At 38.1% G+C, this 13,306-nt stretch overlaps 1 protein-coding gene and 1 long non-coding RNA gene across 4 annotated transcripts in view; one reads left to right on the top strand and one right to left on the bottom strand.

Annotated features, from left to right (window-relative positions):
- Positions 1 to 13,306, bottom strand: part of LOC136872576 (uncharacterized) — a 317,281-nt gene that overhangs the window by 72,275 nt on the left and 231,700 nt on the right. The window lies entirely within an intron of this gene.
- The window catches only part of LOC136871773 (tRNA (uracil-5-)-methyltransferase homolog B), a 58,138-nt gene that overhangs the window by 32,439 nt on the left and 12,393 nt on the right, over positions 1 to 13,306 (top strand). For both annotated transcript variants that reach the window (XM_067145348.2, XM_067145347.2), the window contains exon 8: positions 8,649 to 8,880. In XM_067145348.2, the coding sequence (XP_067001449.2) occupies positions 8,649 to 8,880 (232 nt within the window). The remainder of the gene's footprint in view (positions 1 to 8,648; positions 8,881 to 13,306) is intronic.

Genomic DNA, 13,306 nt, shown 5'->3' with positions numbered 1-13,306 from the left:
GAGCTGTTGCCTAATTGTTAGGAGGTTTGTGGAGCACTGGCTGTCGCTAATGTCCTGCTCCTCGTGTTGTACGTGTGACGTCTTAGAGGAGGGGAGTGGATTTGAGAAGGCGGCGCCGTGGGTATGTGATTGGCGCTTGGGGAGGAGTTGTGTGTATTGGAGGGAGAATAGGGGCGTGATGAGTTGAGCGGCTTAGTGGGGGTGCTTGGAGAGCTTGTTTTGAGGATGTTAACAAGTCTTTTGTCTTTCAGATTTAAACTATTAAGCGAAAATATTAATTGTTCGTAAAGAGGGCTTCGGTTGTCTATTGGATCATTTAAATTCTTATTCTTATTATATTTTTGGTCCAAAAAAAATGTATAAATTTTCGAACTCGGTCATGAGCCTGCCTTTATCTAGTCTTTTTAAAATTTGGAGATCCTGTTCGATTGTGGTAAAGCTATGTCCGGTGTCTTTCATATGGATGCTCATGGCTGAGTGTTTATTGTGCTTTTGGGCATTGAAATGTTCTGCATATCTAATTGCAAAGCTCCTACCAGTTTGACCGATATATGAACTGTTACATTCAGCACATTTCAGTCTATAAATGCCAGAGCCCGAAAATTTATTGTTGTCCGAGTTTATCTTATTGTGGTTGAAAAATAGCTTTTGATTAGAATTATGGGTCTTATAGGCTACCCTAATATCATGTTTTTTTAAAGGGGTAGCGATTTGATGTATAATGGGGTTAATGTAGGTGAATGATGCATATTTAGGCTTATTAATTTTAATTGGGGAGAGGTTTGTGGCCAATTTCAATTTCACTTTATTGATTATTTTCTGTATGATTGAGGGATTGTATCCATTGAAAACAGCTATTTCTTTTATGGTACTTATTTCTTTTTTTAAATTGACGGTTGACATGGGAATTTTTAACGCTCTGTACACTAAACTGTAAAATGAGGCTTGTTTGTGCGATTGTGGGTGAAGAGAATTTTGTTTTATGGTTGTGGGAGTGAATGAAGGTTTTCTGTGAATCTGGAAATCGAAATTGTTTAAGGTCCTGGTGATTGTAATGTCTAAAAAATTGATGATATTATTGTCCTCATCTTCTTTAGTAAACTTGATGCAATTGTCAAGGCTGTTTAAGTAAGTTAGTATGTCTTCACTATTATTGCAGCTTTTGTCTATTATTGCTAGTGTGTCATCGACATAGCGTAGCCAAAGACACAAACCGTTAATGCTGTTTGTTATTTTACTATTTTCGAGGTTGTCCATATAAATTTCGGCGAGTATTCCCGAAATGGGATCACCCATGGCTAGACCTTCTTGTTTGTATATCTTATTATTGAACGTAAAATAATTGTTATGAAGGACGAAAGTTAGTAACTGTAAGCATTCTTCTATTTCTAACTGACTTAAGGTGCTGTGTTTAGAAAGATTAGTTCGTATGATTTCGATAGTTTTTTTAGCGGGAATGTTCGAGAACATATTGGTAATGTCAAATGAGCACATTATGTGGTTAGGCTGCAAATTAAATTTATTTAAAGTTTCGCATAATTCTATTGAGTTTTTAATAGGGTGTTTATTGTGAAATGTGAAGTGTTTCTTAAGGAATTTTTGGAGGAACTGAGAAGTTTTGTACGTTGGGCTATTTCGGCTATTTATGATGGGTCGAATGGGAACATCATTTTTATGTATTTTTGGCAGTGATCTGACGGTGGGTAATTTGGGATTCATATTGATGAGTTTTTGATGTTTGTGTTCATTAAATAAGAAAGGTGAATTTTTTAGGATTGTTTTTAAATTACGCTGAGTTTTTAAGATAGGATCTTTTGAAATTATTGAGTAAGAATTATCGGAAAAGAAATCCTCCGTTTTTTTGACGTAGTCGTGTTTATTCATTAGGACTACGGCATTGCCTTTGTCGGCTTTCGTTACTATAACATTATTGGTGTCTACCTTTTTTCTTAATTCGTGGGTTTGTTTGAGAACGGTGAAATTATTGATGTCGGAAACTTCTTTTATAAGGGTGGGTAAAAAAGAAATTACCCACCCTTATAAAAGAAGTTTCCGACATCAATAATTTCACCGTTCTCAAACAAACCCACGAATTAAGAAAAAAGGTAGACACCAATAATGTTATAGTAACGAAAGCCGACAAAGGCAATGCCGTAGTCCTAATGAATAAACACGACTACGTCAAAAAAACGGAGGATTTCTTTTCCGATAATTCTTACTCAATAATTTCAAAAGATCCTATCTTAAAAACTCAGCGTAATTTAAAAACAATCCTAAAAAATTCACCTTTCTTATTTAATGAACACGAACATCAAAAACTCATCAATATGAATCCCAAATTACCCACCGTCAGATCACTGCCAAAAATACATAAAAATGATGTTCCCATTCGACCCATCATAAATAGCCGAAATAGCCCAACGTACAAAACTTCTCAGTTCCTCCAAAAATTCCTTAAGAAACACTTCACATTTCACAATAAACACCCTATTAAAAACTCAATAGAATTATGCGAAACTTTAAATAAATTTAATTTGCAGCCTAACCACATAATGTGCTCATTTGACATTACCAATATGTTCTCGAACATTCCCGCTAAAAAAACTATCGAAATCATACGAACTAATCTTTCTAAACACAGCACCTTAAGTCAGTTAGAAATAGAAGAATGCTTACAGTTACTAACTTTCGTCCTTCATAACAATTATTTTACGTTCAATAATAAGATATACAAACAAGAAGGTCTAGCCATGGGTGATCCCATTTCGGGAATACTCGCCGAAATTTATATGGACAACCTCGAAAATAGTAAAATAACAAACAGCATTAACGGTTTGTGTCTTTGGCTACGCTATGTCGATGACACACTAGCAATAATAGACAAAAGCTGCAATAATAGTGAAGACATACTAACTTACTTAAACAGCCTTGACAATTGCATCAAGTTTACTAAAGAAGATGAGGACAATAATATCATCAATTTTTTAGACATTACAATCACCAGGACCTTAAACAATTTCGATTTCCAGATTCACAGAAAACCTTCATTCACTCCCACAACCATAAAACAAAATTCTCTTCACCCACAATCGCACAAACAAGCCTCATTTTACAGTTTAGTGTACAGAGCGTTAAAAATTCCCATGTCAACCGTCAATTTAAAAAAAGAAATAAGTACCATAAAAGAAATAGCTGTTTTCAATGGATACAATCCCTCAATCATACAGAAAATAATCAATAAAGTGAAATTGAAATTGGCCACAAACCTCTCCCCAATTAAAATTAATAAGCCTAAATATGCATCATTCACCTACATTAACCCCATTATACATCAAATCGCTACCCCTTTAAAAAAACATGATATTAGGGTAGCCTATAAGACCCATAATTCTAATCAAAAGCTATTTTTCAACCACAATAAGATAAACTCGGACAACAATAAATTTTCGGGCTCTGGCATTTATAGACTGAAATGTGCTGAATGTAACAGTTCATATATCGGTCAAACTGGTAGGAGCTTTGCAATTAGATATGCAGAACATTTCAATGCCCAAAAGCACAAACACTCAGCCATGAGCATCCATATGAAAGACACCGGACATAGCTTTACCACAATCGAACAGGATCTCCAAATTTTAAAAAGACTAGATAAAGGCAGGCTCATGACCGAGTTCGAAAATTTATACATTTTTTTTGGACCAAAAATATAATAAGAATAAGAATTTAAATGATCCAATAGACAACCGAAGCCCTCTTTACGAACAATTAATATTTTCGCTTAATAGTTTAAATCTGAAAGACAAAAGACTTGTTAACATCCTCAAAACAAGCTCTCCAAGCACCCCCACTAAGCCGCTCAACTCATTACGCCCCTATTCTCCCTCCAATACACACAACTCCTCCCCAAGCGCCAATCACATACCCACGGCGCCGCCTTCTCAAATCCACTCCCCTCCTCTAAGACGTCACACGTACAACACGAGGAGCAGGACATTAGCGACAGCCAGTGCTCCACAAACCTCCTAACAATTAGGCAACAGCTCAACAGCTTTCAAGGTAAATTTTTAATTTTCACATTTTTCATCTCTCAATGATTTCCCGTTTCTTTTCTTTTTCAGTCATTTCACTTAACTAATTAAGACAAATCCTCCATTTTCAGATTTCCCTCACATGTAGGACAGCTCAAACACCGATTGCACTGCACAACATTTTCGACCGTTGCCCATTTAACCAATAACTGACTTTCCCACACTTCAACAACAAAATATACGCAAATTTTTAGTCAACTAGGAAGAACCTAATGATGTTTTCAACTATCTTCATTTGAAGCTGGTGTTGTTTTAACTCTGTCTTAGCACAGCCTCAGTTATAATCAACAAAAGCTGTTCACTCGCACTGTGCACTCCATTCAAATAGAGAGTGACCAACGGAGTTTGACTACCTCATGAATTCTAGGGCGAATTATTTTGGTTGTAGCCAAATTATAAATAGTCAAATTGGAATGTTTTACCTTATCATTTTTAACAATTAGAAATAAGTGTACAGTAATTATAAATTGTGTTTTATTTTGCCAACATTTGTATATACTAACGCAGAACCACCATCGAACTCAATATCATACGGACTTTGATTACTTCCATTTTTATACTGTGCATTTTAATATTAAGAAACCACTAGCGTATTTTACTATGTGTACCTAACTAGTCTGTTGTTATTTCGTTTTGGATAGGACTTTGTACGTGTTTTTAATGTATTCTTTCTTATAAATATTGCTCATAATTTCCAACCAGACGTCTGGTTTAATTTTGAGGTGCTTTGATATGACTGATGATGCCCCACATGGAGGGCGAAACATGTCTCCATTTTAACGATGTTTAACTAAAAATGTTAACATCCAGTAATGTATTGAATAGGTTGGAGTCCAATAAATTCTTTTATATTATTATTATTAAACTTGACTACGTCGAATGGATCAAGTCGAAACTCTTAAGGTGTGAATTCAACATTCGCAACCTCTGTACGCTTAACGATACGGATGCCAGTCCACTTTCTGAAAGATTTTATTTACTTTTCAATAGAAAGGAATTTCACTCTTTCTGTATCCATACGTGGGCTATCACAAGAGAAATATGCACCACACAAGTCAATTTTACAAGATCGTATTAAGCGTTAATGGCAAAAAATTTACTCGGTAAGTGAGGGTTTATTAAGATAGATTGAATACAATGAGGAACGGGACTTCGAATTTGCGACGTGCTAAGTGGGAAAACTTGTTGATGAACGCACTAACAAGGTTTCACTGTTTTAGGTTTCTGGGACGTTGGGAGTCTTTAATTTTCTCACCCTTTGTGGCACTTGTTTATGTTGCTTCCAGTACTTGTGTACCTCCAAAGGCTTAGCAATAATCATTCAGGTCGAGGATATGCACAGCAGTTATCTCGCAGGTCACAATAAGTAAAATAAAGAAATTTTAACAGGACGATGTCACCAAAAGTAGTTTAAGATTCTAAAACCCACTGCAGTAGGCTTTATCCGGGATCAAAATTCCACCCAGATGCCAACGTGTTGGTTGATATCCAAGCGTGTCCTCTTGCCATTAGCTCCACAAACTGGTATGCCTGATGGCTTCTCGTGTAGCTAGCTAGCCGCACACTGATTCGATTAGAAAATGGTGGAAGGAGAGTCCAGTTTAGCTCGCTGCTGCAAGAGTGCGGCTTTCATCAGGGCCTGTAAAAGTATTCACGTTAATTAACAAATATATGTATGGAGTTTTGAAATGTTTCATTTCCTATGCACAGGCTGGAAAAATATATGAGAAACGAGTAATTCCACAATTACTGATAGTACGTAAGAAACCACTAGTGTTACAGAGTTAGAAGACACTCATTTCTGCAGCTGAATAGCCTGTTCCAAAACCTTCCTTGGGAAAGGGGTTTTAAATCAGTAATACTGTCTCACTCTTTCTCGTTAGAAGTGATTCTTTTCAATTGAAGCTTCAGGTCTCTGTACAGCTGATTAAGTTCTTCTAACTTGGTCATTCCTTTCCACACCTTTCGGGCATTGTCTCTTAGTTTCCTCATTTCATTTGTCCTTCATTGCTGTTCTGACAGTACATTGTAATTTTTCAATGGGACTTCCTCATAGTTAAGGGCCTTATTTTTTTGTGAAATAAATCGGTTGATTTTGGTGTTAAAACTGAGACTATTTTGGTAGGTATTTCGTGAAATAGTCATACTGATGGTTTTTTTTGTTAAGTCTTCCTTAGAGTATCGGGTAAATTAACTAATTTTGTGATGAGGGGTTTTAAAGTGAACCCTTACAATGTATCCTTGTTATTAGATCTTGTAACAACCAAATATTCAAATTGTTACTGAAATAAAAGTATAAATTTCCGATTCTGGCCTGTAATGTTAATTTATGCATTGCCTACATTTTTTTGTTTACCCGTTCCACTTGTCTCCATATTATAAACTAATAATGTTTTCAACATTATCTGAATGCAAAGTTGTGCGATAGTAAGAAAGTATCTTTGTGCGAGCAGAGAAGCCCCTCTTGCTGCGCATATTAGACGTTGGAAACCATACTGTTTGCGAACATTTGGATGCAAATTCTCTGTGGTCTTCTATCAAACCTCCTGAAACTTCCCTAACAATTTCTCTTCTCTTCAACCAGACGTGCTTACACTACATTTTTCAGAGCAACATAGCCCTGGATGCTGGCTTTCTGAGCCCAAGTTGGCAGATTCAATCCTGGCTCAGCCCATGTCACTAGTTTTACCAACACGTGAAAGAATTACTGCGGGACAACATTCCGGCATCTCAGCGACTCCGAAAACCGTTCAAGTAGAAAGAGGGATGTAAGAACAGTAACATTTTTACTACTCAACCAGCGATTAATTTCCAATAGGCCTACTAATACAATCATATTTCACAATAGAGACCGTGTTGTTTCTTTCCTTTTATGTTCATCTGCTTCCTCCTGTCAGGATTATTCAATTTCTCAAGAGGAATGTTAGCATGCATGAATGAATGTGTCTATTACAAATTGCTGTCTTATCACCCTTCAACTTCTTTGCGATGTGTTGAGTACTGCCAATTGTTATTTGCTGCTGAGAATTATGTTCATTGTGTTCGATTCCCTGCAGTGTTTGTCGCACGTGTTGCATTCCTCATCCCTCGAGAAAAAAAAACTGATTAATTTTCGGCATGAAAGTATAATGCGCACCACGACCACGAAGCCGTGTGCTGTAATTGGTAACATTTTTTTTTTTTTATCAATTGCCTTACAGACCGTGGAACTGAATACACATTTCCGACACAGGGTGCGCATCGCTTTGTGTGTCTGTAGGGCTAACAAGCAAATGAGAAGGAAACTATAATAGCTACTTTCTCAGAAGCATTTAAACGTTTATTGGAGAGCTTTTCCGATACTATTTTGCATTTTTCATATCAAGTGGGGTATGTCATGATTACTTGCACAATTTGCGCAATAAGTCAGATTTCGCGATAATTGGAGAGTTTATTTAACTAAAATACGGTACTTTTAAGTACATAGGTCATATAGAGGCAAGAGAGGTCTTATATAGGCAAGAGAGAAAATATGAAAAAAATTGTGCGTATCGCTATTACTAAAAAAAATCGGTATACCTGAAACTGCGAAGCATTCTGGTAGTTTCCCTGCAAAGACACTCTGCCATCCGATGATCTGTAGGTATTGGAGGGTCCTGTGATCGTGACATACTGAGCGGAATTGTCCAGCTTCTGATACCATGTCTGCTGCCTCTTTAGTCTTAGTGACTTATCGGTTGGTATTATGATGAAAAGAAATATATTTCATTACGATAGGTCCGTATTGATTTGTGATTACAATAGTATTTAAATAATATATTATTAAGGTCCACCTTTTCAATACAAATTGTGCAATGTTTTAAATTACGTATACTTGGGACTAGTTTAGACGTAACAGGTCGTCAGCCTAAAGCAATTCAAACAACAAATGCTTCAAAGATATTAAACAATGTACAGACACACTGGTCTTAAATGTACATACCGTGTAAGATATGCATTCAGAACAATCAGTTATACCATGATATGAAAGGCCCACAACAACTTGCCTCCTTAAAGAGATGTCTAAACATGTAGCTGGAGATGTCTGTGCATATTGGATTCTACTGGGCAATCTGGCTGAAATTGAGTTCAGTATAGTCATTAATGGGATGGGCTGTCCATGGAATATGTAGCACATCTCAACTGAATTTTTCCGTTGCTGGCCATTCTTGTTTACTGTCCACATCTCAGCACCATTTATTCAGTATTTATTTCATATTGATATGCCTGCTGATTTGGTGTCTCTTTTCCAATATGATTTTTCATGACGTGCATATTAGTGGCAATCTAATGTGTTATGGAACGTGCATATGGATGGTTAGGTGCCTTCTTCTAATACCTAAAGATCATCCCTACGTACTTCCAATCCCGTACTAAAATTTTTCAATGTTTGCTATGGTAATACTGTGTTAGGACTGGGTAAACGACTTATCTATCCTTGGCCAAATTATATCTGTAGATGAAAATGGGCTGCTATGTTATTCATAATGTAATGTGCTATTACATCTCTCTCCTTAAGCATTAAAAGTGTTTGTTTTCTAGGCTTGTTGGTCAGCCGCTACCAGAAATGGAACATCTGTATGGCAAGACGCATCTAGAAGAAGTGATGCTAGATTTGACATTCCACTTATCTCCATCTTCATATTTCCAAGTGAACACAAAGGGAGCAGAAGTTCTGTACTCCGCTATTATTGAATTAGTGGAACCAAATGAAGACACAACAGTGTTAGATCTGTGTTGTGGAACGGGTGGCATTGGGCTGTGCATTGCAAAGGTGAGACTGCATTGCATGTGTAATTATTAATTGCTGTTCTGTATTTTCACGTTTTGTTCTACAAGGAAACTAAGAAAGTGTCCGCTACACAGCAAATGTTACATACCTTCCCTTTTCCAAGTAATCCCTATCGGCATACAGCGTCTCTTGCCAGAATTTGTCCAGCTGTCCAATGCCTGGTAATAATTTGGGGGTCTTGGATGTGAAGATTTCCGCAGGTGCCTCCTGCTCACCTGCCTCCTTGGGGGACTGATTTCCCACAAAGATAGTTGCCAAGGGCATGGTGCTTGGTCTGGGCAGTAGTAGGATGGTGGCACAGGGGTTGCATAGTCGAGTCAGTTTGGCCTTCCTGGTTGCCTGCACTACATGTGGCTGGTTTTTTTAAATTATGTACCAGTGCACCCTTCCTATTAACTGTTGTTTGATGTGTCAGTACCTCATGAACACGTTCCAACTGGTATGAATATAGGCCCACAGAGATGGTTTGGCCTGGTCATTGGTACTAAGTGTGCCTGTTGGTTGCTACTCCACCAAATACAGGGCAGAATCTTGCGTTGGTGTAGAGATGGTCGTGCGATGTACAGCGCAGGGTCCTGTCATGACAACCAACTTATCGTATTGCTGGGAGTGTACAAGGACATGCTTGGCTCGTCTGATGCAGCTTTTGTAAAGCAGGCCCTCACGAGTTTGGGCGGCATCTGCCATGTATGCCAACTTCATGTTTTTTTGTAGTTGAGGATAGTGTTGTGTGGAGGAATGTTGGGGATAGTAAAACTACCGAGAGTAAGAGGTAATAACCGTTCAAGGTTGAAAAATCCGACCCGGCCGGAAAACGCACCCAGAGTGTACTGAAATGGAGACTATTGAGCATGCATAGGGCTGGGCATGGTAACCATTATCTGGCACGCTTGGGTGTTACACGTACTACATTTGATGTATTAATTCCGTATTGACTTGCAGTTAAGTAAATAAAAATTTCATCCCCTGTGAACCATCTGTTTTTGCTGCAGTGGTGAGGCTTGTGGTCCCAATGAAGCAGATAGCCAAACCGTATGTGCAACCTTATTGGAAGGGTGTCTTTGAGACCAGACTAACGAATTGTCATCGAAAGGGGTATAGCAGCCTTTTGGAAATTGCAAGGGCGGCTGTTTGGATGATTGACTGATATGGCCTTGTAATAATATAGCTTAGCTGTGTTGATACTGCTACACGGCTGAAAGTTACAAGAACCTACAGCTGTAACAAAACTCCCAGGGAGTGTTTTCTCTGAATGAATGACTTGTTTCTGCCAGGTAAACTATTCTGGAAGTAAAATTGTCCCCTATTCGGATGTGTGGGTGGGGACTGCACGGCAGTGGGCGATTATCAGGAAGATAAATTCAGAAATTCTGCAAGTTGGAGTGTGGAATGTTGGTAGTTTGAGTCCTTGTGGTACCTTAGAGAATTCTGAAAGGGAAATGGATAGACTAAAATTGAATGCAGTTCGTAGAAGTGAAGTATGGTAGCAGGAAGAACAGGATTTTTGGTCAGGCAACTACAGAACTATCAACACAAAATCAAACTTTTAAAATAAGAAAATAGGGCAGCATGTAAGCTGTAACTAAAAGCATGTGAACCAATTATGGTAAAGATGGATACCAATGCCCTCTACAAGAGTGCAAGTCTGTATGCCTAACTTTTTCAGCAGGTGAAGAAATGAAAATATATGAAGAGGGATTTGTAATAAAAGGTGTGAAATGAGACCAGAATCTAATTGTGATGCGAGACTGGATTTTTTTTGTGTTAGTAGCTGAAATTTTCTCAAAATGACGTTATTCTTTGGCTCTAAAAATAGTATAAACTTTTTAATCCCAAAGTTTTGTTTCTGTATTCAAGTTCCAAGTGCATAAAAAATGAGAAAAACCAATATGGTGCCAAGCCCTTATTTTGCTGCCACCTGTGCAGCTTAACATAAATTTGAAAAAATCTTGTTACTCTGACAGTCATTTGTAGGAAATACAGTACTCTATAATCATTCAGAAGGCTGTGGACAATATGGCTGCACTTCTGGTTCCCTTTCAATGTAAACAAAGCATCGATATTGTGTGTTTGGTACAAATTGTTTACTTGTGAGAATTGCTTCTACCAAATATATTTTTTTCAAGTCGTGGTTTTGTGCCTTTGTGGTTTTTCTTATGAAAAAATGGGTAGAATTACTGGTGTTGTTTAAGGGAGTGAAAAGGAATAGGATTCAACGTGTAAATACAGTGAAAGTCGTCGCACAGATTTTAGATATTAGTCCATCTTAAAAAATCAGTGAGGATATTTTACCAGACAATACTTCGAAGAAAACACGTGGCTTCAGGTGATCGACATCAAACTACCGAGTGATGCAATTCATAGCAGTTCTGCATGTGCTAATTGTAGTTCACATTCTATGATGATATTTGAAGATTGTACAGAAAGGATTGGGATTGTCAGTACTCTTTGATGCCAATATTAGATTTTGTTAAAAGATGAGGTGTATAGGTGTTCGAAGAGAGGGAACAAATATATTTTGTGGCCTGACGAATATGCCATCTCTGGTCAATAGGTTCGCAGATCTTAATACAGTATTGCTTACTTCTCTGGAAACGTAGCTAAGACAAATTTAGTATCTGCAGTTGAGGCTGTAGCTGAAAAAAGACAACCTAATTCAGAAACCCCAGCAACAGATCTGTCGGTTTCCTGTGATGGAAGATGATGAAACGAGGTCCTACATCACTTCATGGGGTTTCAACAGTTATTGGCATTGTGACAGGGAAGATCTTGGATTTCCAGGTTATGAGCAAATAGTGTGCTGCTTGTTCCACAAGAAAAAAAAATTGCAGATCCTATTAAAGAACTACAGTGGCAGGAACAACATAGGTTGAGTGCAGTAATTATTCAGGATCAAGTAGAGGAATGGAGCCAGCAGGCATGAAACTAATATTTCACTGTTCTGCAAGTAAATAGGGTGCAAGGTTCACAGAATACCTTGGCGATGGGGATTCTAGTGCATTTAAGTGTTCTAGAGAGCCAGCCCTATGGCCCAAGCTACAGTATTAACGAACTTCAATGTGTAGGGCACGTACAGAAGAGAATGGGGGGCAGACTCTTAAAAAGAGAAAAAGGAAATGGGCAAGAGAAGACTATGGCAGACTAACTGCCAAAGAAATTCATAAACTTCAGATCTACTATGGGAGTGTTAGTTCTTATAACACGGGATGTGAAGAAAATGCAGCATACTTTCCGAGCCACGTACTTTCACAAGCTGTCAACTGATGACAACCTTCAGCATTTTCTGACATTTCATGGTGTGGCTATAAAAAGGACAGGCTGATGGGTCAAATTTTCACCACAAGAGCCTGTCACAAGCAGTTTGATATGTGAAACCAACTTACCAGTTCTTGGTACGTCCAGCCTTTTAGAGAAATGTGTACATGAGACACAAAATCCTGTAGAGTTTCAGTCGATCGATCTGGTTACGTTCCCTAAAAACATCATTTCATCAAATGTACTGAAAATTGGGGCTAATGATGCCTGTCTTATATTCAGTAATGGGAATATTGGCAGGAATCAAGTATTAGAGGACATTGGGGTTACACCAGGTGCATGTATGTATGTTTTGTCATCAGCCCGAAGGCTGGTTGGATCCTCAACAGTTCCGCCATGAGCTGTCGTAGATGGCCTAGGCATCACTGCGGAGGCATACTAGGGACATGAGTGAAGTAGTTTCCCGTTGCTTTCCTCACCAAGCCAGAATTTGCTATTACATATCAGTCTGCCAAGCCCACTGAACTGCATGCCCCAATCGACTCTATGAGCAATATTTTCACACCATTCATAGCAGGGACTACCTGCGTAATGAATGGCATTACTAGCATCGCTCATACCTCAGTCACTTTCATTTTGTCAAAGCCAAGGATAAGAGAGACAGATCAATGAAACTAAAAAAATTGCTCAGCCCATACCAGAGGACTTAGTGCACTGTAAACACTAGGTCCCGCCAGCAAAGGCATACCAGGTGCATATACTACAAATATTTTGAAAGGCATCGACGAGGCGAGGATAGTCAAAGCAGACTGCAGTTTATGTTTTGAAGATGTGCCTGTCAGAACAAACAAGAAAAAAGGAAATGGTAGATGCAGAAGGTAGGAGTATGGGTATGGCCAGCACCAGGTATTACAGTGCAATCTCAAATTTAACTTAAAACCTAGATTCCCATACCATACTTTTCTTACATATTTGGTGCAATTTCTCAGAAACTACTTCGTGTAAAACAGTGAAACGTCATAGTCTTCTTTAGAAGGATACTGTACACAATCCTGTCCCCCAGAATTTTAATAAAAGGTTTAGTTTTGAAATTATGTTGTGAAAATGCGGATTATTCCAGAAAAAATAGTTTTCCATTTTAATTTCAGGTATT

Source organism: Anabrus simplex, chromosome 4, assembly GCF_040414725.1.
Source record: "Anabrus simplex isolate iqAnaSimp1 chromosome 4, ASM4041472v1, whole genome shotgun sequence".
Taxonomy (NCBI): Eukaryota; Metazoa; Arthropoda; class Insecta; order Orthoptera; family Tettigoniidae; genus Anabrus; species Anabrus simplex.
Note: the sequence above shows the minus strand (reverse complement) of the source record. Positions and strands in the feature narration are given on the sequence as shown.